This window comes from Pelodiscus sinensis, chromosome 15 (genome assembly GCF_049634645.1).
Source record: "Pelodiscus sinensis isolate JC-2024 chromosome 15, ASM4963464v1, whole genome shotgun sequence".
Taxonomy (NCBI): Eukaryota; Metazoa; Chordata; order Testudines; family Trionychidae; genus Pelodiscus; species Pelodiscus sinensis.
Window position 1 is genome coordinate 32671594 of NC_134725.1, and position 25552 is coordinate 32697145.

General features: G+C 43.3%; 1 protein-coding gene across 1 annotated transcript; it reads right to left on the reverse strand.

Annotated features, from left to right (window-relative positions):
* ANAPC5 (anaphase promoting complex subunit 5) lies at window positions 1–25552 on the reverse strand. The gene is made up of 17 exons (XM_075898603.1): window positions 25161–25552; window positions 22771–22850; window positions 22100–22209; window positions 21471–21666; window positions 17074–17140; window positions 16641–16742; window positions 15315–15505; window positions 14320–14401; window positions 9769–9858; window positions 8645–8826; window positions 7561–7696; window positions 7238–7312; window positions 4191–4312; window positions 2703–2810; window positions 1620–1767; window positions 833–995; window positions 1–346 (listed from the first exon to the last, which is right to left on the reverse strand). Exons 1-17 carry the CDS (start codon window positions 25362–25364, stop codon window positions 132–134), a joined length of 2271 nt encoding a protein of 756 aa, XP_075754718.1. The 5' UTR covers window positions 25365–25552; the 3' UTR covers window positions 1–131.

Here is a 25552-nt window from a genome sequence, read left to right on the forward strand (position 1 = left end):
TTTTCTAAACAGAAGAACACAGTTTAATGGTTATTTCCAAACAGTAATAACTGAAATTAATGAAGAGATTTTTTTTTTTTTAAAAAAAGGGGAGCAGCAGAAAGCAGAGGGAAGCCTCAGCTTTAAACATTTTATTTAAATGCATTAATTAACGGGACACCGTGAGCAGGCAGCTCCTGGTGCATCTGACGGAACAGCATGGCACATTTGTTTCTCTCTTGAGTCTTGCCAAGGGTGTGGAAGAGTCTAGCCTGGAAGTAAAGAATGTCTCTGAGCTGCTCTTTGCACTCCACTTTAGCAAAATAAGTCTTGGCTTCATTTAGGTTCAAGATAGCGGATTCCAGAGCTGCGAAAAGGGTGAGGAAGTTCAGTATTTAAAATTTTGTGTTCATATAAACACCTCATGCAGTACAATCCAACTCTAGGGAGGTTCATTATGAATTAGAAGCACAGGTTTTATCAATTTATAAAATATTTCATTATATGGGAGAAATATTTTGCTGCAATCTTTTGTAAAAAAGAACAGTCTTGGAAACATGATCACTCCACTACAGCCTCTGCTATTCAAGTTTTGCTGCAATATATGGATGCTAAATGGTACAGATTATTAAAAAAAAAAAAGAAAAAAAAAAAAGGTTCTTTTGGCCTCAGTGACACTGCAAGTCCAGATTCACACACTGATCCTCCTATTTGATAACATATCCTGCCTTATTTTTTTTATTTTATTACCAATGATGTTGTGTCTCTGTACTATTAAAATTCAATTATCTAAATTGGATTGTAGTTCATCCAAAAGTTAAGTATAAATGGGTATAATTATTCTTCACTCTACCTTCTGCCTTCTTCTGTGGAGTATAGGAAGCTGCAGAAGCAACCTGACATTTGGCCACCAAGAACATGGCACAGCCTTTGTCCAGTACTGCCCCATGAGCCAAGATAGGTTCTATCGCCGTATGAAGAATATTCAGCGCTTGTTCAGGGATACCTAGAATTAGCTGAAAGAGAAACATACTTTGCTGCACTGAAATTGGTGCCCGCTGGAAACAGCATCTTCTCATGAAGCCAACATAAGACATGCAATTGCCACGGCTGTTTTAAAAGGAATTAATAGTCCAGACAAGATTTTTAGCTTCTCCCTGAAATCTTCAAATCTGTTCCCATTAACAGAGATGAGGCCCTGTGGTGGTAAATGCCAGAGAAATATGAATTGACTGATAGACAATGCCTAATGTTGACAACAGGGATCCCCATCTGCCCACAATAAACAATACAAATGAACTCAAATAACCTGTGTTCTTTTTAAACCCAGCTCATGTCAAAAAGATTGCACCAATGCAAAGACAAGATGGCATAAGAAATATCAAATGGAGAAGTGCAGACAGTGCCAATATATTTTATAATATTCTGAGTCTAAAAGCTTCAATGATTTACATGACATTAAGTTGTTTTTGTAGACTTCTTTGAAAAATTTCACATTTTGAAATGCATTTCATTATTTAGAAGCAATAACTGAATCCTGACAGGATTATGTTCTTAAATCTAACAACAGTAGCAATCATATCCAGATTGACAACATAAATGTTTGATTCGCAGGCTATGAAAATGTGACTCAAACTTACCTGAGAGAAAGCCAAGTTCAGCACAGTTTCAGAGGCTAAGTATTGTAGACGGTATTCCCTAGATAGGGCGAGAGCCTGAAGCAGGACAGGCAGTGCTATTGTATGACATGAAGATCTCCAGTAAAGCTCTGCTATCGACAGAAGTACTCTAACAAAAAGGGAGGGAAAGAGTAAAGTATCTCTCAATTTTGCTGAAATTTTTGAAGTCTTTCCCTACCATATCAACATTCAGAGAACAAGTCAATTATTTATCCATAAGGATACTAAAAATAAAGAGTGTAAGTTACAATACCGCATGCACAATAAATTAAATTTCACCCTTAAAAGGAATTCCATTAATTACCAAAAACAAAATACTATTGTGTTGTTATAATCAGTGTTACTTGTCACAGTACAGAGAGAGAGAAAAAAAAATCTGCTTATTTTAGGCACAGTTGGTTTGTGTGGCTCTTTCCACAATAGGGGAAATAATTTTTTTTTAAAGGAAGTTGTAGTTGCAAAACACCAACTCGGGGCAGACTTAGTAATTGAAACTATTTTGAGTTTAGCTTTGAAAAGACTACTAAATTTCAGCTTCACAATACCATTCTATATCAAGTTTTTAATTGCCAAAACCCACCTATATACCACACATGCCCTAGAAAACATAAACAAGCAAATAAAAACCCCACACCATCAAAAAAACCCTGAAGTTGAATTCATGGACAGTGTGAAAATTCAAGTCATACATCATCTCTGGTGATGGACGATTGCCTATCCTACTTCATTTCAGAGCCAAAACTTTCAACTTGAGTGCAAATATATAGTTAGGAGCCATTTCAAATGACTTTGTTTAAAACAATACTGGCACCAGCAAGTTTATTCAGCCGACCAAGTGAAAGCACATTTGTATTGCCATGGTAACCCAAAGTTTTACATTTAATAATTCTTCTATACTACGTTTAAGAAGTCACAATATTTTCTCGTTGAACCCGCATAAGCTACAAATTAGGGAAGAAATACAACAGATTTTGACTATTGAAGTTAATTAATGTAAAGTAGCTTTACTATTCAAGGAAGTCTCTGGAAATTAACTGTTCTTACCTAATCACCATCTCAAGGTTTTTTATATTTTGGCAGTGGATCAATAGTTTCTGCAAAAGTTTGTGTGCCTCTGACATTTGATTCTGAGCTTTCAATACAATGGCTTTTCTACAAACAAAAAGAATTTCATCACTAGTAAGATTAATATTTTAGACTCAATCCTTCCCTTGGAGGAAATAGAAAAATACACTCCTACACTTGTAAAACTGCATTCTATCCAAATGTGTAAAATTGTAACAGACCTGTACACAAGAGGGGTACAAAGGGTGCAAACGAACTCCCTCTGAAACCCCAAATAAGCGTGAGGAAGGGCATCTGGTATTAGTATATTATAACAAAATCATTTTACCAATCACTGTTTCCACTCAAATTTTTCATTAACTGCTCTCATGCACACTCATTGCATGACTATTTTGAACTCCTTAATATTTAAAAAATATTGCAGTCCACATTTATCAAAAAAGGCACAACCTCACAGAAATTCTTGCTTACATGCCTGTATAACTCAGCTTGATGGGGAATATCCTGTGTTAATAATGTAGCTCTTATTTAGCACTTTTTATATACAGATTTCAAAGAACTTTAAGACAAGATGCAATGGCCTTAAATTGCAGCAAGGGAGGTTTAGGTTGGACATTAGGAAAAACTTCCTAACTGTCAGTGTGGTTAAGCACTGGAATAAGTTGCCTGGAAAAGTTGTAGAATCTCAATCTCTGGAGATATTTAAGAGCAGGGTAGAAACACATCAAGGATGGTCTCTAGGTGGTACTGGGTCCTGCCATGAGGGCAGGGGACTGGACTCAATGACCTCTTGAGGTCCCTTCCAGGTCTAGTGTTCTATGATAAAGGAAAGGAAAATATTCCCGCTGTTTTACAGATGTAGTAACGGAGGCAGAAATGAAGCCATTTGCCAATGGTCATCCTATAGGTGAAGGGCAAAACTGAAAATAGATCCCAAATTTCTCAGTTAGTTGTATATAAATTATGTATTGCACCAAGCTCATGGTATAGCCACAGTAAATAGATTTCAAAATAAATCTATTTAAAATGCATTCTCTGAGAGCAAGAGAGATCTATAGAACATAAAAATAGCCATACTGGGTCAGACCAAAGGTCCATCTAGCCCTGTATCCTCTGCTGACAATGGCCAATACCAGATGCTTCAGAGGGAGGGAATCACAACAGGTAATCCTCATGTGATCCCTCCCCCGTCTCCCACTTCCAGAGAAATAGTCATAGAATAATTTATAAATGTAGGGCTTAAATGCTTTATAGCCATTAAGGTAGTCCCAGTTAGGTGAGTAGACAGATTATACCTAAATCATTGTTTAGGATAATTATGGCAGTTAAGGAAGAAGGAAACATTGCTGTAGTTCATTGAAGAAAGGTAGGTCTAGATACATTATTTATCTCAGCAAACATTTTATTCCATCTTTATTTCACTGAGATATGAACGCAAGATTTTTCCGTAGATTATTAATTTCTTACCTGTACACTCCTTCTATGCTATTCAGTGCTGTAATTCCTGCCACAAAAGAATCGGCAACATGGTATTTGCCATCATTCATAGCTCTATCAAACTGTATTTTCTGATCAAACAGCATCCACAGCTAAACCAAGAGTGTTAAGAAATAAGTTAAGAAGAAATAGTGAATTTTCATTTTGTTATCCAAAATTACAGATATTAAAGTATCCTGTGTGCAGACATAATGGATTATAATCCTGGTTATTAGAGAAATTGTCTGAGTTTGGACTGTAACACATTGTATTAATAACCATATTTAACAGAAATGCGTAGGTTTGTCTAAGGCAGGCATGTCCAAAGTCCGGCCCGCGGGCCAATTGCGGCCTGTGTTCCGGTTTAATACGGCCCCACAGGTAATTTGGCAATATCTATTTTTTATGGCCCCCAACGAATCCATATGTATTGAGATGAATACATTGTAAAATCTCAGTTAATGTCAGTTGGTCTAAATCAGTTATAAATATATTTGGACACAACATGTATACTTGGTGTTATGTTCCTGTTCATATTTTTTGAACTTAAAAGTTGACAGACAAACTTTATTACCAATAATATGTAATGTACTTTACAATGTTCCTGACATATATTTCAGCTTCCTGGATTTTTTTTCATCTGGCCTTCAGATATGAAAGGCAGAGTGATTTAACACCTGTTTAGATTTGTCATCCATGTGACGAAATGAAAAGTATGCCGTTTGCAATAAACTTTGCATAAAATAGTTAATTTGCGTTTAATTTTAATGGTTCAAAGAATGTCAGGCAAAATGGTCGGCCCTCACGCATGTTCACTTCATAAAATCTGGCCCTCTTTAAAAAAAGTTTGGACACCCCTGGTCTAAAGAAATGACAAAAAAAACCCTAATAGAGCTCACAGAATATTTAAAATAAAAAACTCTTTCCTCTAGTTACGTCCTGACTAATTGTTTTAGGGCAGTATGGCTCCCTTTGTAATATAGGAAAAGAAAGATTGGAAAAAATAAGTTTGCTGGGTTTAGACAGCCTTAAAATGATGTTGATGCTGTCCTACAGATTTAATCCGTTAGGATGTTTCTCAGTTCTACACAAATCACAGCTTCTCTTAGCTCAGAGAACTTGTATCACACTTTGAATTTAAAGGCACTTTACAAACATTTAATCCTGATAACGCCCTGTGAGGGAGACAAAATATGATTTGGCAAGCTTTACACTTAAGATGCACAAAAGGAACAGAGGGCGTGGAAGGAAGATAAAATGCTCTACACTCTGAGGGCACGTCGAGACGAGGTTTAATTTTGAAAGAGGATATGCAAATTCAGTGAGAATTTGCATATCTTCTTCCGATCGCTTTTTCGAAAGCCAGTATTTCAAAAGTGAAAGTAGTCTGGATACGGGCTTTTTGGGAGAAAAAAAAAAAAAAAAAAAAACTTTCCAAAAACTACGTAAACCTCCTTTTTTTAGGAATACAGGCAGTCCCCGGGTTACGTACAAGATAGGGACTGTAGGTTTGTTCTTAAGTTGAATCTGTATGTAAGTCGGAACTGGCGTCCAGATTCAGCCGCTGCTGAAACTGATCAGTTTCAACAGTGGCTGAATCTGGACGCCAGTTCTGACTTACATACAGATTCAACTTAAGAACCCCAGGCATCCCCAAGTCAGCTGCTGCTGAAACTGATCAGCGGCTGATTCCAGGAAGCCCGGGGCAGAGGCTTCCTGTAGTCAGCCACTGGTCATTTTCAGCAGCTGCTGACTAGGGGACACCTGGGGCAGAGCAGCTGGGGTGCTGCTGGGTTGGTCCAGTGGCACCCAGAGCGGCGCTACGGGACCAACCGGCAGCGCCCCAGCTGCTGTACCACAGGCGTCCGGAGCAAAGCCGCGGAGCACGGGGGCAGCGGGACAGCCCAGACGCGCCGTGGCTATCCTGCTGCCCTTGGGCTCCGTGGCTTTGCTCTGCTTTGCTCCCCGTCCCCCTGGTCTGCAGACCAGGGGGACGGGGAGCAAAGCGGCGGAACACGCGGGCAGCGGGACAGCCCAGACGCGCCGTGGCTATCCTGCTGCCCTCGGGCTCTGCGGCTTTGCTCTGCTCTGGTCCCCGTCCCCCAGGTCTGCAGACCAGGGGGAGGGGGAGCAGAGTAGAGCAGAGCGGCGGAACGCGCGGCCAGCTGACAGCCCAGAAGCATCTGGGCTGTCAGCTGGCCGCGTGCTCCGCTCTGCTTCCCCCCCCCCATGGTTTGCAGACCAGGGGGAGGGGGAGGGGGAGGGGGAGCAGAGCGGAGCAGAGCAGAGCGGCAGAACGCGCGGCCAGCTGACAGCCCAGAAGCATCTGGGCTGTCAGCTGGCCGCGTGCTCCGCTCTGCTCCTCCCCCCCCCCCTGCAGATCAGGGGGAGGAGGAGCAGAGCGGAGCACAGCAGAGCGGCAGAACGCGCGGCCAGCTGACAGCCCAGACGCGTCTGGGCTGTCAGCTGGCTGCGCGTTCCGCCGCTGTGCTCCGCTCTGCTCCCCCTCCCCCTGGTCTGCAGACGGGGGGGAGCGGGGGGGAGCAGAGCGCGCGGCCAGCTGACAGCCCAGACGCGTCTGGGCTGCCAGCTGGCCGCGCGTTCAGCCGCCGCTTTGCTTCCTCTCCCTGGTCTGCTCGAGACCAGGGAGAGGAAGTGCCCCGTTCGTAACTGCGGATCCGACATAAGTCGGATCCGCGTAACTCGGGGACTGCCTGTATTTAGGATATTTTTGCAGATCCTCTTTCAAAATTAAAATGTAGTCTAGATGTGCCCTGAGAAACTCATCTCTCTAGAGTCTCAAATTTCAAACTGCGGACCACAATGTTTTCATGGCTTGCAATTTTGTGCAAAAAGTTTAGATTCCCCTACTACTGACAAGATTTACGTGAAGCAAATTCAATTTTTCTTTAACACACATTTCATACAAGTAGAGTAGGAATTAAGATGCACTAAAAGTTAGCTCTTGCCCCCAACATTTAACTGTGTAAAATATTATGTGAATGTGTGTCTTTCATTGCATAGAGAATACACATTACCCGTGAATGCTGACTACTGGGAGGGAATCTTTCTTTTAAATGTTTCAATATTTCTGAAGCAGCAGCAAAGCATCCCTACAACACAAGAACAGGAGTGTGATGAGCAAGTATTAGTGCAAGTACAATTTTTCTTTCCTTAATTTCATGTCTGTATTCTTAGACACAAACAACTGTTAAGAGAAAAAGCTAAAAAAATTCCTCACATAATCAGAAAACCACACATGCACACAGTTCTCTACATTGATAAAAGCCATTTTTTAAATCACAGGTCTTTGAATCTTCCTCACACACTATTTGTTTACACAACTAAATATAAGCCTCACCTGTTCCGCATGCAGCTCAGCCAGGTGACACAATACTACTGCAAAAGGTTCCGTGTTATTCTGCTGTACACCCACATTTACAGCTTCTAGACTGTTCATGCTCAACAATATCTGGGCTTGCTGAAGTGCCATAGTACTAGATCAAGAAAAGCTTCATTTATTGTCATGCAACAAATCTCAGAGATTTCTCATCTATCCTTCAAAGTCTTGATAAATTACCAAAGATTACTTCTTCAGGTTACAAGATTTATGGTTTCCTCTCTTTGGCTATGTCTAGACTGGCATGATTTTCTGCAAATGCTTTTAACGGAAAAGTTTTTCTGTTAAAAGCATTTGCGGAAAAGAGCGTCTAGATTGGCACGGACGCTTTTCTGCAAAAGCACTTTTTGTGGAAAAGCGTCCGTGCCAATCTAGATGCGGTTTTGCACAAGAAAGCCCTGATCGCCATTTTCGCCATCGGGGCTTTTTTGCCCAAAACAAATCTGAGCGGTCTACACTGGCCCTTTTGCGCAAAAGCATTTCCGGAAAAGGGCTTTTGCCCGAACGGGAACATCAAAGCATTTGCGCAAGAAGTACTGATTACAGACAGTAGAACGTCAGTGCTTTTACCCAAAATCAAGCGGCCAGTGTAGACAGCTGGCAAGTTTTTCCACAAAAGCACTTGCTTTGGCGGAAAAACTTGCCAATCTAGACACAGACTTTTTGTTGTAATCAACAGCTACCCAGGACCTCCGCACTGTGCCAGCACATTGACTGCTCATGAATGAACAGGGCATCAACCCAATTAAGAGCTGAACACAATTTCTATAAGGTGATATTGAGGATGAGGAAATAGACTAAAGTTTGAATATGTCTGTTTACAGATATAACATGAGACTAAAATCTCTGCTCCAGAATGTGTTTTAAATGAGCCAAAGTAGAAAATCAAAAATCCTCAATATTTTCTGAGGAAGAGTTTATAACTTGGTTTCAGCACATGAAACAGAGGCAGTTGCTTGTGACCTATATGGCAGACAGTAAAAGTACCACTTGCAGCATTTACAAATACATAAAAAACAAATCAGTGTCTAATGAGAGAAAATACCTGCGACCATAGAGTCTCCAAATGGCAGTTTTCTGTGCTATACTAATATCAATAAGCTCTGATAAGCTGTGTTTCCAGTGCAACAGATCAGAGTCCTTTAAAGCATCCATTAGCTTGTTAGAAGTCTCTCCTGCAAAAGCTCTATGCTGAACCAAGGATTGGATTCCCAGGGAAGCTAGATACTAGGAGGGGGAATCAAAACAAGTACATTAAACACACGCGTGCACGCGCGCGCACACACACACACACACACACACACACACACACTCTACAACTAAACAGGAAGCACGAACTACCAAAATTCCCACCTAAAAAAGCAAGTTATTAATCAGTATAAAGGACAAAGCACAGCTTTACTTCATTTATGCAGTTAATAGCATGTTGTACTATGACATAAGAGGAATTGGTAATTTCCCACCCTACAATTCTGCACGTCGGAGGTTATATCTGAGTTACTCCAATGATAAAGTGCTCTGTGTGCACACACACATAGAACCTTCTGCTTTTCCCCTGCCACTCCCTCAAAAAATATAATTTCCACCTTCTGTGGCAAAGGTTGAACTATACAATTAGTTCCCAATCCTCTGTTGTATGCACCCAAGGTGACTCCTCACTTCACCTCTGTTTTCCCTGATTTCTACTTTCTCACAAGTTTAGAGACTAGGTTCTCAGGCCTCACAAGGTAGCCCTCTCTCTACACAATCTAAAGCCTGCTCTCAGCCTCCTCAATGTCAGCTACACTATTCCTTCTGGTGCAGCTCCTTCTCTTATTGCAGACAGAAAAATTAAAGAGAAACAAGACAACCACATGCTAGCAGCCAGAAGATATGGAGGAAGCTGGCATGAGGTTTGCTTAGAAAGGGCTCCCCTTCAAGATCCAACCAATGGGACAGGGTGAAATGAAGATAAAAGCAAAAAGATCCCTGAGGTCAAAAGAAGTAAATTCACTATTTTTAATTTAATTATGACTTTTTTTTTTAAAGACAAATTTTGAAATCTAAAATAAATTAGATTAATCCCAGGTATTCATATTCATAAAATCAGCAAAAATAAAAGCTGCATATTATATACTACATGCGTACACACTGTTCCCCCAGAATAAAGTCAAAGGCCAAGAGACTTACTGGCAATCCAAAATGTACAGCTTTTTTCACAGAGTGTTCTAACAGAATGCAGCTATCTGCTTTCCTCTGCTCCAGAATGTACAGCCAACTCTGGTGTGATAACAAGTTAAAAAGTCATTAGAAAGGAATACCGATTAGTGTCATGTATAATATTTTTGTGCAATCATTAACAAAGAGGACAAAAATTATGTGGTAACAAAAAACAACACAATTGACTAGAGAATAAAAGTCTCTTCTAAGGAAGGCAGCAGCAGAGGAGGATTTCTTGTCAAATAGGAATGGTATAGAAAATTATGCGAGGCTCCCAAATGGCTACCTTCTCCAGGATTTCTAGTATAAACATCCTCTTAACCCAAGAGATAGATGTGATTCTAGCAAGACCTATTCCATGAAAAAGGGGAACTTTTAACCTTGGATGTTTAAATGTCCTTAATACAATCTCAAAACCAATAAGTCACAAGACTTAAGTCTTGCTTTGCTTTCCCAGTAAGAAACAGGTGACCTGTGTCACTTTGAGAACTTCCAACACGACACTGAACAGTGCACTGACACACAGATACCTTCCCACCAACAGCACAAGAAGAAGAACTCCACATGGACTCCTCCTGAGGGCTGAAATGGTAGTCTGGACCTCTACATAGAATGCTTCCGCCGACGTGCACAGGCAGAAATTGTGGAAAAACAGCATCGCTTGCCTGGTAACCTCAGTCGTGCAGAATGCAATGCCATCCACAGCCTCCGGAACAACTCTGACATTATAATCAAAGAGGCTGACAAGGGAGGTGCTGTTGTCATCATGAACAGGCCTGACTACCTAAAGGAGGCTGCCAGACAACTCTCCAATACCAAATTCTACAGGCCACTTTCCTCAGATCCCACTAAGGAATACACTAAGAAACTGCACCATCTGCTCAGGGCACTCCCTAAACAAACACAGGAACAAATCGACACACCTTTAGAGCCCCGACCAGGGTTGTTCTATCTATTACCCAAGATCCACAAACCTGGAAATCCTGGACGCCCCATCATCTCGGGCATTGGCACTCTTACTGAAGGACTGTCTGGCTATGTGGACTCTCTGCTCAGACCCTACGCCACCAGCACTCCCAGTTACCTTCGTGACACTACGGATTTCCTGAGAAAACTACAATGCATAGGTGATCTTCCAGAAAACACCATCCTAGCCACCATGGATGTAGAGGCTCTCTACGCAAACATCCCACATGCAGATGGAGTACAAGCTGTCAGGAACAGTATTCCTGGTGATGCCACAGCACAACTGGTGGCTGAACTCTGTGAATTTATCCTCACACACAACTATTTCAGATTTGGTGACAACATATACCTCCAGACCAGAGGCACTGCTATGGGCACCCGCATGGCCCCACAATACGCCAACATTTTTATGGCTGACCTGGAACAACGCTTCCTCAGCTCTTGTCCACTTACACCCCTTCTCTACCTACGCTACATCGATGACATCTTCATCATCTGGACCCATGGGAAGGAGACTCTGGAAGAATTTCACCATGATTTCAACAGCTTCCACCCCACCATCAACCTCAGCATGGACCAATCAACATGGGAGGTCCATTTCCTGGACACCACGATACAAATAAGTGACGGTCATATCAATACCACCCTATACCGAAAACCTACCGACCGCTATACTTACCTGCATGCCTCCAGTTTCCATCCCGGACACACCACACGATCGATTGTTTACAGCCAAGCACTGAGGTACAACCGCATATGCTCCAACCCCTCAGACAGAGACCTACACCTACAAGATCTTCAACAAGCATTCTGTAAACTGCGATACCCACACGAGGAAGTGAGGAGACAGATTGACAGAGCCAGACGTGTACCCAGAAGCCTCCTGCTACGGGACAAGCCCAAGAAAGAAACCAACAGAACACCACTGGCCATCACCTACAGTCCCCAGCTAAAACCTCTCCAACGCATCATTAGTGATCTTCAACCCATCCTGGACAATGATCCCTCGCTTTCACAGGCCTTGGGAGGTAGGCCGGTCCTTGCCCACAGACAACCCGCCAACCTGAAGCATATTCTCACCAGCAACTACACACCGCACCATAATAACTCGAATTCAGGAACCAATCCTTGCAACAAACCTCGGTGCCAACTCTGCCCAAATATATACACCAGCAACACCATCACAGGACCTAACCAGATCAGCCATACTGTCACTGGTACATTCTCCTGCACATCCACCAACGTAATATATGCCATTATGTGCCAACAATGCCCCACTGCTATATACATCGGCCAAACAGGACAGTCCCTACGTAAAAGAATCAATGGACACAAATCTGATATTAGGAATGGCAACATACAAAAACCTGTAGGGGAACACTTCAATCTTCCTGGACACACAATTGCAGATCTAAAAGTAGCCATCCTGCAGCAAAAAAACTTCAGGACCAGACTTCAAGGAGAAACTGCTGAGCTACAGTTCATCTTTAAGTTTGACACAATCAACTCTGGATTAAACAAAGACTGTGAATGGCTTTCTAACTACAAAAGCAGCTTTTGCTCTCTTGTAATTCACACCTCCAGATCAGCTGCTAGAAGTGGGCCTCATCCTCCTTGATTGGATCCACCTCGTCATCTCCAACCTGATCCTGGCCTGCATATTTATTCCTGCCTCTGGAAATTTCCACTACATGCATCTGACGAAGTGGGTCTTTGCCCACGAAAGCTTATGCTCCTACACTTCAGTTAGTCTATAAGGTGCCACAGGACTCCTCGTCGCTTTTGCAGATTCAGACTAACACGGCTACCCCTCTGATCCTTCAGATTGACAGGTTAACCCTTCTTCAGATCAAGTGGACAACAGCATCACTTGGGTTGGATATAACAAGAGACTTGAAACTTCCTGGGCCAAAAAGCAGAACCTTAAGCTGAACCATTATGCTACAATGTGTTTGGAAAGGCAAAGAAAGATGCCTAGTCTATGGCAGTTTCTCTGCTGGACCACACCTCTTAGCAAGACCACTGTTTATACGGCATAGATAGAATCCTAGAACTGGAAGGGACCTCGAGAGATCAAGTCCAATCCCACAGCCTTCATGGCAGGACCAAACACCGTCCATCATCCCAGATACATGTCTGTCTAATCTGCTCTTAAATATCTCCAGTGATAGAGATTTCACAACCTCCCTACGCAATTTATTCCAGTGTTTACCCACCATGACATTTAGGAATTTTTCCTAATGTCCAACATAAACCTCCCTTGCTGCAGTTTAAGCCCATTGCTTCTTGTTCTATCCTCAGAGGCCAAGAAGAACAATTTCCCCCTTCTCCCTATGACACCCTTTTAGTACCTGAAAACCGCTATCATGCCCCCCTCTCAGTTTTCTCTTTTCCATACTAGAAAAGCCCAATTCCCTTTAGCCTTCTCTCATAGCTCATGTTTTCTAGACCTTTAATCATTTTTGTTGCTCTTCTTTGGACCATCTCCAATTTCCCCGCATCTTTCTTGAAGTGTAGTGCCCAGAACAGGACACAATACTCCAACTGAGGCCTAATCAGTGCAGAGTAGAGCGGAAGAATGACTTTTCATGTCTTGTTCATAACAATTCTGTTAATGCATCCCAGAATCAAGTTTGCTTTTTTTGCAAGAGTATGACACTGTTGACTCATATTTAACTTGTGGTCCACTACGACTCCTAAATCTTTTTCTGCAACACTCCTTCCTGGACAATCACTTCCCATTCTGTTTTTGTGAAATGGATTGGTCCATCCTAAGTGAAGTACTTTCCATTTTTCCTTATTAAACGTAATCTTATTTACCTCAGACCATTTCTCCAGTTTGTCCAGATCATTTTGAATTATGACTATATCCTCAAAAGTAGTTGCAACCCCTCCCAGCTTGGTATCACCTGCAAACTTAATAAATGTACTCTCTATGCCATCTAAATCGTTTATGAAGATATTTAACAGAACCAATCCCAAAACAGACCCCTGCAGAACAGGTTCAAATAGGGAACTCTTCTGAATATTCACTAGGTGGTAAATTAAAAAACAAAAAACCCACACCACACTTTGTTCCTCTGTTTTGGACAGGAAAAAGCTGGAAAAAAGTTGCCAAAAGGAGATGGGGGGGGGGGAGAAGAGAGAGACTAAAATCTTTTCCTTCTTTCCACAGGTTGAGAGCTTTATGCTCATTTTTAAGACAGAGGAACACCGAAAAAAGGTTTTTATAAATTATCTTGAACAAAGTTCTAAAAAGTGCAAAGACTAAACATTCAAAACATTGTGTATGGCTTTAAATGCATGACTCCCATTAAAGTCAACCAGAGTTGCACAACTATAAATACTCCAAAAAATTCAGGACAGTTCCTTGATATTTACTGAAGAAATAAAGAACCAAAAAGAGTCATCCTGAGCCAGGGAAATAATATTTAAACTACTACCAAACACTAGACCTAGGTACAGCAAATGCATAAAAAAAAAAAAAAAAAAATCTCAGTTTGAGACAGATGGCTCAGACCAAGGAAATACATCATCCAAGCATGGCTGCCTTACCAAGCAGTGCTGCAAGCAAACATGATCATTGGATCCCTGTGCAATTCTGATGGCTTCCTGCAGAGCCAGCTCAGCTTGCTGACTATTAACAAAAATCAAAAGACAGAGCATGTTAGCATTCTGTTAACAATGAAAAATAGTATTATGAAGTACACACATATTCCTATCAAATTATACATATCCCACTCAGAAGTGTACTCCAATTAAACAGGTGAGAATTTCTTCACATCCATTTTTCTGTTAAAGTGAAGAGACCCTCTACAAACTCATAAGAAATTAACTGCAATTCATTACAGGGCCTTAAAGCACATGCATATGTTCAAATGTGCTCAGATTATTCTGTTGAGTGTCTCATAAAATACCAGCCTAGGTACAAAGGTTTTATACTCATAATCTTTCTGGCCCACCTTGAATTGTCCAGTTAGGCCTGCATAACTTGCTGCCTTAACTACAAATTTCTCTGGGGGCAGGGATCTATTTCATCGGTCTGTAGAACACCAGGCACATCTATAGCACTGCAGAAACAATAATAACCATCCCTCACCAAGAGATTATTAAAAACAAAACATCCCTGCAAAGTATTCTCACAATGACAACAGTTAGATGAGCTAGAGAGAATAATAGGATGGTAGCCACAGCTGCTTCTGAATAGGTATCAGTTATAAATAAACTTTCACATCTTCTGACCTCTGAGTTGTGGAAGTGCAGCAGATAAAGATTTAATTTCTTGGGAAACAAAGCATAATTGGACATAAAAAAGAACCTCAAATCTTAGTATATTCCCAATTATTCGGTCAACAGGAAAGCCAAATAGATGTCAAAAATCAAATAAAGATGTGAAGTTGGTTACAAACACAAACCTCAGCTACACAGAATCCTCATCCTCCTCTTATCTAACAGTCAGGAAAAAAAAAGCAACACAAGGTCTAGCGGTTCAGTGTAAGAGATGGAACAACTTGTGTTTCTAAACTATGTAGCAAGATGCATTAACTTACTAGTGGCCAAAACGACAATGAAGAGCAGCTAGATTAAGAGCAGCGTATCTCAGGCTCCGGCCATAACCTTCATCTCCATTGCTTTTGCTTTCTGCTCCAGTGAGAATCAAACGATCAAAATAGTGAAGGAGGCTGTGTGTTGAACTGAAGACATCTTGTACTCTAAGACTATTTAAGTAGCTTAAATAATGCTAAAATTTAAAGCAGAATCAGCTTTAATTAAAACAGAACTGATACAAAAGAAATGTAAAAACTGTGTTATATTCTTACTGAGAAAAACAGTAGTAGGATCATTTGTGAATGTGTTTAAAAGGAAATACCAATGTAAACACCACAGACTACTGGGATAAAGCTGATCATGTTTCCTTTATATTCATGTTTCTCAAAGTGGTCCACGAAACCACTTTGAGAAAACTGTTAACTGGCGCAATTTTTTTTTATTTAGTGGCACCATAGCCATGGAGTCTCATGACTCCTGTTGGCCCTGTTTCACCATTTGCAGCCAAGGGGAGCTGCAGGAAGCAGCAGCAGTCCGGCCCACACCACTTCCCATGGCTCCTCTTAGCTGAAAATAGAGAAACAGAGCCAATGGGAGCTGCAAGGCTCTGTGGCCACAGCACCGGTAAGTAAACAAACCGGTGTGGCCAATTAACAGTTTTCTCAAAGTAGTTTCATGGACCACTTTAAGAAACACTGCTTTATATCAAGTGACCCTATTCCAAATGGCAACAAGTAAGGGCTTGATCATCATGACTAATATTTTCAACATCTCCCACTGGTCTGTGATCCTAAGGCAAGGTGTCTAGACAGAAGGTATGGCCCCTACAGGTCTTAGTTATGTGAAACCATTCACATGAGTAAGTGATACAGAATCAGGCCCCAAACTGACATTCTGTCAAAAGCATGTCAGAGTTTCAACTTATTTTAATAATCACATGTGAAATGAATGCAAGTAATCAATTCACAGTTTATATTCCATCTACTATAAATCACCATTTAGTTATGTTTAGAAGCAACAATCTACTCAAGGCATCTTAATGTCAGAAAGACACATAAGTTTAAGGCCCAAGTTAAAAAAGGAACCTTAAACACATGATTAAATTTTAGAACATTTTGAAATTGGACACATGTACCGGTATCACCTAACTGAAATATGCTCTCTGTTTCTTTAGGAGTCCCACCCTAAATGCTAAATTAACATACACGGATATGTACAAATGTTTTGTATTTCAATGTACAGTACAAGTTATTTCCAAAAGACAATTAATTTTGTATATGAAGAAACCGCCCTGTGAGCATGTCAGATTAAAGGGAAAGGACACTTACTGCTTCTGCAAAATCTGGATTAAACTTCAGCAAATTATTCAATTCCTTTTGTAAAAATGCTGGAGTAAGAGCCTTTGTCTCGTCATTCTTTAATAAAGAAGCCTAGAATAAAAGTGCAAATTGTTGTTAAGTAACTAGGAATGGAGAAGTTAAATATTACATAAACAGGTAATGAATATTATTTACTAATTTAGGATACTACATATCATGTTAATTACACAAAGAATACCCTCTTAGATGTTGTAAAGTACTGTACTGAGCTGAACATTAACATGTTTAAATGATCAGATTTGCACCCATTCTTTGAAGAAATGTGAAGTAATATCAGTGGGAAACGTGATTTAAATCAGTGATATTTTGGTGATTTAAAATCACTTTGATTTACATCCATTCACCCTTTTTAATTGTCCAGCTCTACTCAGAATTAACATACCTGCTGGGAAAGAAAATATTCTGCTTGCTTCTGGGAGAGAGGCCCACTACAAGATATTTCTTCTTCCCTATTAAAACAAGAGTTAGAAATTAAAGCAGTGATAAAGAATCAGAAATCTACATCTGGGTAGCTTATACTGTAGCTACTACAATAACGTAACTGCAGTGGCAGGAGATACAATTAATAAGTACAGGCAGTCCCCGACTTACGTCGGATCCACAGTTACGAACGGGGTTTGCTGCCCGTCTCCCTGGTCTGCTGGAGACCAGCAGACCAGGGAGACGGGAAGTAAAGCCTCTGAGGACGCTGGCAGCGGGACAGCCGCGGCGCGTCTGGGCTGTCCGCTGCCTGCGTGGAGCAAAGCCGCAGAGCACGCGGGCAGCGGACAGCCCAGACGTGCCGCGGCTGTCCCGCTGCCGGCGTGTTCCGCAGCTTTGCTCCCCATCTCCCTGGTCTGCTGGAGACCAACAGACCAGGGAGATGGGGGAGCAAAGCGGAGCAAAGCCGCGGAGCATACGGGCAGTGGAAAGCCCAGACGCCGGCAGCGGGACAGCCGCGGCGCGTGCTCCACGGCTTTGCTCCGTTTAGCTCCCCGTCTCCCTGGTCTGCTGGTCTCCAGCAGACCAGGGAGACGCGGAGCAAAGCCGTGGAGGACCCGGGCGGCGGGATCACGGTGCGTCTCGGTCCCCCGCCCGCATCTCCCTGGTCTGCTGTGGGGGCGGGGGGGCTCAGCTAGTACGCCCCCCTGTGCCCCGGCAGTCCAGGCTTTTCTCTCAACGCCTGTGGTAGAGCAGCTGGGGCGCTGCCGGTTGGTCCCGGTTGGACTGGACCAACCCGGCAGCACCCCAGCTGCTCTGCCCCAGGTGTCCTGATTCAGCCGCTGCTGGTCAGTTTCAGCAGCGGCTGACTTGGGGATGCCTGGGGCAGAGCAGCTGGGGTGCTGGTGGATTGGTCCAGTAGCGCCGAGGAGCGGCGCTACTGGAGCAACCCAGCAACACCCCAGCTGCTCTGCCCCAGGCATCCCCAAGTCAGCTGCTGCTGAAACTGACCAGCGCTGACTACAGGAAGCCCGAGGCAGAGTTGCTCTGCCCCGGGCTTCCTGGAATCAGCCGCTGATCAGTTTCAGCAGCAGCTGACTTGGAGACACCTGGGGTTCTTAAGTTGAATCTGTATGTAAGTCAGAACTGGCATCCAGATTCAGCCTGTTGAAACTGATCAGAGGCTGATTCCAGGAAGCCCGGGGCACAGCAACTCTGCCTCGGGCTTCCTGTAGTCAGCCGCTGGTCAGTTTCAGCAGCGGCTGAATCTGGACGCCAGTTCCGACTTACATACAGATTCAACTTAAGAACAAACCTACAGTCCCTATCTTGTACGTAACCCGGGGACTGCCTGTATATCTTATCCAGACCACACACATACACAATTTTAGTTTATAAAGTATTATGGTACATCATCAGTGCTCAGCTGGAAGTCTGATGAATAACTAAAAACGTACAAGAGTAGTTGAATAGTCAGCTACCCAATAAGCTTATTGGGCAGTCAGGTTGACAACTCCCACATACCCACCTTGGTGCCTCTGGATCAGAGGCAACAAAGCAGTGGGAGGGGGAAGGAAGAGCCGAGGTTCTTCCCAGCACCATCTCTGAGGTGGGTGGGTAAGGGGAGGCAGAGGCGCTGCCTATTAAATATAGTAAGAGCCACACAGCTCTTACTACATTTAAAAGACAGAGGCGCAATGGGGTTAGCTCCCGGGGCCAGTGTGAGCCAGGACTGCTTACTTTCAGCTCAGGCCGCCCCTGGGAGCCAACCCTGCTGCAACTATGTAGTTTAAATGTAGTAGGAGCCAGGCTGCCTGTACATTTAAACTGCAGAGTTACAGTGGGGGAAGCAATCCCCCCTGACTAGTCGATAGAAATTCCATTGACTACTCGATTAGCTAATCAATCACAATTTAACATCCCTATGAACAGCCAATAATACAAAGATGAAACTTTAACAAAAACAAACCTGGTATATAGAAGCCAGGAAACAAAGTATATAGATTTATCCTTTTTCAGACCTGACACCTTGATGAGAATGGCCATACTGGGTCAGACCAAAGGTCAATCTAGCCCAGTATCCGGTTTTCGTATAGCAGCCAATGCCAGACGCCCCAGAGGAAGTGAACAGAACAGGCAATCATCAAGTGATCCCTCTCCTGTCATCCATTTCCAGCCTCTGACAAACAGAGGCTAGACACACCATTCCTACCATCCTGGCTAATAAGTATCGATGGACCTAATCTCCATGAATTTATCTAGTTCTTTTTTGAACCCTTGTTAAATTCCTAGCCTTCACAAAGTCCTCTGGAAAGGATAGCTTAACCATAGCTGAATTTGAATCTTTAGTCAGCAGAGACTGTGAGCAATGTTCATGATCATCTCAACGAAAATGATCACACAAAATATCTTAGCACTTTGCATAGCAAGATTTCCAGAAAGCAACTGCTTTGCTATAGACAGAACCTTACTGAATGGGAAAACAGAAGTGTACAAAAAAGTAAAACTCTGAGGACAGTTAGCTAGATTACCACAGCCTTCAGGAAGGCACGAAAACCCTCAGGGACATAGAAGTGTCCAACTGCTGAAAAATTCAACTTTACACACACACACACACACACACACACACACCCCCACCCACCCACCCCTTTTATGTAAATATTTTGGGGGGAAAAGGCAGTTTAACTGCATTAAAGTCTTCATTGTTTGCTTTAATAATACTATTAAGAGGTTCATACAAAATCAAAAGTGCCCAGTAAGAGAGAGAAAGTAGCACAGCCATCTTATAGTGTTGAAAATATACTTAGTTGAAAATAGAAATTACAGATATTGCAGATTTGAGATGCAATTTAGAAAAGCTGCCACATGGTGGCACCAAAGAAACTGAATGACCAACATCCCTCCCCAAGTTTGTAGTGCACTCTACAAGAACTGACTATGACCCATTCACCATTAATAAAAGAATATCTAGAAAGACGAGTATAGTATCAAATTCCCATCTAAATCCTTTCATGCTATTATAAAAGCAAGCTACCCCACAATAAAAAGAATTGAAGCATGAGATGTTCCATCCAGCTTCACTGTGCCATAGGGCTTTTGGTGATGGCTGAGATTAGCTTCTTAGAATGATGAAGGGGTGGAAAGGTGAGTGGGTTTTTCTTTTTTTATTCTTTTTTTTAAAAAAGGTGACTGGCTGAGTTCCTGTTTGATCAGTCATTTTAATGCTGCTGGGAGTTTTGCTGTATTATCAGCAAAACATATGTATGTTAGAATAAAAAATGTATATGTCTTTTTATATTTAAATATAAATACCTAGAATTGTGTAACTAAACATTGCTTTCTGGAACTTGTAATCTATATGGGCTATGCCTCCACATTCAAGATCAAAGCAATTGAAATCTGCTGTCTTACCTCAGAATTCCAAAGGCTGTGCCTACCTAATTACCTATAATTAAGGCTACATTTTGGTCCCAGGTATTTTTAGTAAGTCATGGACACGTCACAGAGCAGTAAACAAAAATTCATAACCTGTGACCTGTCCATGATTTGTCCTATACACCCCCTAAAACTTGGGATGGGAGTACTTTGGAGACACCATAGGTGCTGGGAAAGATGTTCCCCTCACCCACACCAGCAGAGGTCCTGGATGACAGCACATGGCACAGGATACCTATGGGTGCAGGAGGAGAGCAGTGCATCTTCTGGGACCTCTGGTGCTTGCAGGCTGAGGGGGTGAGGTGAGAACGGGGGAAGAGACGCCATAAACTCCTAGTCAGCTCCACAAACCTCACCAGAAGTGGCTGGAATGTCTGTGCAGCTTCTAGGGGAAGGAAGGCCAGGCTTCCCCAGCCACAAGCTCTAGCTCTGCAGCTCCCATTGGCCAGGAACCACAGCCAATGGGAGCTGCAAGGGGAGAGCTTGTGGGAGGCTGCATCAAAGCAGTTTTCCCTGACATGCCAGCTGCTTCCAAGGAGCCTCCCCAGCATCACAACCCTGAGGCCCCTCCCACACTGAAACTTCCCCAGCAGTGGCCAGTGTGGCTGGACCAGGTGCTATCTTATCTGCTTGGGAGCCAGATGCACTGGTTGCTGCATAAGCCATGAAAAAAAGTCACAGAATCCATGACATCTGTGACAAATACACAGCCTTCTGCGATAGACATGCAGCCTTACCTATGTTAACACATGGGTAAGGTTTATCATGAACAAAGACAGGTTACTTCTTTAATGGGAATGTGGCCTTTGGCTGAACAAAGTTTTGAAACTCTGTTTTGACTTTTAAAGCAGAATTTTTAATAAGATTAAATATAGAAGACTCTCTAGAGAGTGAAAAAACTTTAGAAAAATCATTAACAATTACCTGAGAGGTACATCAAGTTCTTCTTTTTCCATTTTCCCTTCAAGTTCTTCAGTATTTGTCAGCTCCATATCAGTCTCATCAATTCCAGTTTTTTTCTCATCATTCTGATAGTACTGTTGAAGTGCAGTGTAAAGTTTATACACCTGACTAAAAGAAAGCTTGTTGTATGCCAAGATCATGTGGCGCAGAAATAAACCTATACAAGGAAAATATTTGTTAGATTTGAACAGAAAGATAGCTAGTTGTGGTACCTAGTTTTAGGCCAGAGACTGAAAGGCAGTATTCCTGGTTCTGGCACTAACTGGGAATGTTATTTCACTTCACCTCGTTATACCAATCTATAAAAGTTGCCTAGTAATTCTCAGTGCCTTTCAGATGTTTTGCCAAGCTTACTTTAAGGCCAATTCCACAGGCCTTAATCTGCTCATAAAACTCCTATCAAGATCAATAAGAATTGCTCATGGTGTTGCACTCAAATATTTTTGATAGATGCATTCTTTGAATATGGTTTTATTAAAGGCTGAGTATTTGTGCTTAGTAGTGTGCTAATAATTTTTATAAATATAAAGAGAAAATCTGTATTATGAATGGATTTCCAGAGTAAAAATGAAAGAATATAAACTATTTACCTACTACACTTGTTTTGTGAACTTCAGGTTCTGTACCAGTAAATGAATCTGAAAGATCATCAAAAAATTGTTCCATGTCTTTTAGTTCCCCTTCTGCCATCAGTTTTATCCTAAACAAGATTGAAAGGGAACGTTTCTATAAGCCTCTTTTCCTGAGCACCAAAACAGATCTTACATGAAAAACTCTATCTTATTTCAGGTATTGGAAGAATGAGACAAACATAAATGAAACCCAATAGTTAACTCACTTTTACCAAAAATATTGCTATTTTTTTGAATATCTGAAAATGTGCATCATTGATCAATCAATTAAAAAAAAAAAACACACACACATAAGATTCTTCCCTCCCCCCCACCCATCAGGAAACTGTACAATGAACGGAATCACAACATGTTAAATCAAAGTATAAGTTTAATGGTAGTTACTGTAAGGAAAAATATGCTGTATGCTATGTTTTCTTTCCCCCTCTAGTTTCCAAGGAAATACATTCTCTTAAAGAAGCAACTATGTTTAAAATCGGTTATGGTTACATGTTGCCAAATTTTAAAGAAAATGATTACATCCATCATATAAATCACAGCAAACTAAAAATGACCAAATTATTAGACAAGCCACCTCTCTGGTAAAGCAGGCTATAGTCTCCAACAAAAAGAGAGATCAAATAAGTTACCTTATTTGCACAGAATTTGCTACATTGGGACAGGATTCTTCAATAGCCTTATGCAATCGTGACAGTGCCATATCAGGACCCTATTCAAAATAATAAACCAAGGTTAGGAATACAGTCAATTTTGAGCCAGAAAAAACAGCAACTCTGCATCACTAAACATTTCAGTAACTATTCTAAAGAGGACTGTGATCAAATTTTCTCCATGCCCACTGAAGACAAGAAGTAATGGCTTAATCTACTGCAAGAGAGATTTAGGTTAGCTATTCTAAAAAGCTCTGAGAGTAGTTAAGCTTTGGAATAGGCTTTAAAGTGAGACGATAGAATACTAGTAATTGGAGATTTTCATAAAGAGACTGGACAGACACCGGTTATGAATGGTCTAGGTTAACTTGGTCCTGCCTCAGCACAGATGGCTGGATTTGATGAGGTATGATTCCACGTTGCCATGAAAACATAACAATCCAAGCCCCAAAATCCTTAGCTATCCTTATTACAATGCTGCAGTTCACTTGCCCATTTTCAAATGCACACTTGCCTCAAGTGACGAGCAGGGAGAATTGTGCAAGGTTCTTTTCTTAAGCAGGATCCCCAAGCTCTAACAACTGGCAGCCCTTGTCCACCCTCCTTTGCGTAGGGGCCACTTATATTCCCTTAGATCTATGAGCAAGATTCATACTCTAAAACACTTGTTGCCTCTTTCTCCTGAAGGCCCGCAGATTACAGAATTGGAAAGAACATTTAGAGGTCATCCAGTTCAGTCCCTTGCACTCATGGCAAGGACAAGCAACATCTAGACAACCCCTGACAAGTGTTTGTCTAACCCCGTGGTCCCCAACACGGTGCCCGCGGGCGCCATGGCGCCCGCGGGGGCATTTCTCTACGCCCTCCAAGTGCTCAGGGCTGGCCTGGCCCCGGGCACGTGGCGCATGCGCGGTGCCGGAGCCGGCCCCGGGCGCACGGTGAGCGCCAGCCCCGGGGGCGCCACGGATTCACCCCCGCGGTGCATGGGGGGGGGAGAAAGCGCTAGCGCCGGCCCCGGGCGTGCGGCGCTTGGGGAGAGAGCGCTAGCGCCGGCCCTAGGCACGCGGCGCTAGGGGGAGGGGGAGAGCGCCGGCCCCGGAATGCGGCTAGGGGGGGCCCCGCCCTCCCGGGCGCCCGGCAGGCGAACGGCCACACCCCCTGGCACCTGGCAACCCCAAATAGTTGGGGACCACTGGTCTAACCTGCTCTTACAAATCTCCAATGATGGATATTCCACTACCTCCCTAGAAAATTTATTCCAGTGCTTAACAGTCCTGACAGTTAGGAAGTTTTTCCTAATGTCCGACCTAAACTTCCCTTTCTGCAATTTAAGCCCATTGCTTCTTATTCTAAGGATGTTAAGAGGTGTTTAACTGGGTAATCAAATAGTCAGTAAGGGAAGGCATTCAGAAGGAGCTACCCTCTGCACCTGTGCAGTTTAAATGTAGTAAGAGCTGTGTGTGCACAGGTAGCCTGGCTCCTACATTTAAACTACAGAGCAGCAGCGAGGATAGCTCTGAACCCGGCACAAGCCAGGTCTGAGCCAAACTTGATCAGTCCTGGCTTGCACTGGATCCAGCAGCCCCTACCTTTGGCCAGCTCTGGCTGCCGCAGATAGCCCCAGCAACCATGGACAGAGGCTGCTGCCAGAAAAGCCTCCCAGACCTTCTCACCCCCCACATTGCTGGGGGAAGGAGGAAGAGCAAGCAGGGAATGAGTATTTAAGACAGCTCCCCCCAGCACCAGCTCTTGCTCCTTCCCCCTTGCTACCTCTGATATAGTGGGAACAAGGGAGGGAGGGAGAATGTGAGTAGTCCACTCAACTACTCTTCAATCTTCACAGGTTAAGGAGAATAATTTTTCTCCCTTTTCCTTCCAACTCCCTGGCAGGTACTTGAAAGCTGTTGTGTCACCTCTCAGTCTTCTCCTTTCTAGATGTAACAAAATCAAAACTTTTAGTCTTCTATCCTAGGTCATGTTCTCTACACCTTTAAACATTTTGTCGCTCTTCTCTGGACCTTCTCCAGTTTAGCCGCATCTTCCCTCATGCCCAGACCCTTTCTAAGCAGCACCTATATCACCTGGGGACAGCGTTCCCTATAGGCGGGCAACCGCCCCGAACAAAGTCAAATGCCACCCAGCTGACAAGACTGGCAACAGGGGGGCTCCTACTGGGGGTGCACATCTCTATGTGCCTTGGTGCATTATAACAAAAATGATTCCCTGCGTGGACAGGAAAAATAATCTGCAGGGAACGGCGCCTGGGGACAGCCCGGTCGCTTCCACCTGAGGCAGGTCCCGCTCCCCCCCCCCCTCCAGCTCTCCCCCCAACAACCCCTTCCACAGATAGCGCCTCCCCCAAGCCAGACCTGCAGCAACGGCAGCAGCAGCCGGTTGAGGCGCCGCCGCTCCAGCAGACTGAGCTGAGCCCCGGCCCGGCCCAGCTCGCTGAGCAGCACCAGCAGCGCCATCTTGTAGGGGGTGACGCAGTCCTTGATGCCGAACACGTTGGCGTGCACCACGCCGTTGGTCATCATAGGGTTGAAGTAGAGACTCTCGTGCACGCTGGCCATGGCCGGGGGAGGGGGAGCCAGGGGCCGCTGCTACCACCGCCCGGAGCCTCCGCCGACGTGCCAGGGCGCCATCCCCATCGCCCGGGAAACCGGCCTTTCGCCCCAAACCAGCCAATCGTAGGAGCCGGAGTGGGTCACGTGAGCCAGGCCAACCGCCAATCAGCGCGTGCAGCGGCGGCGGCGGGCTG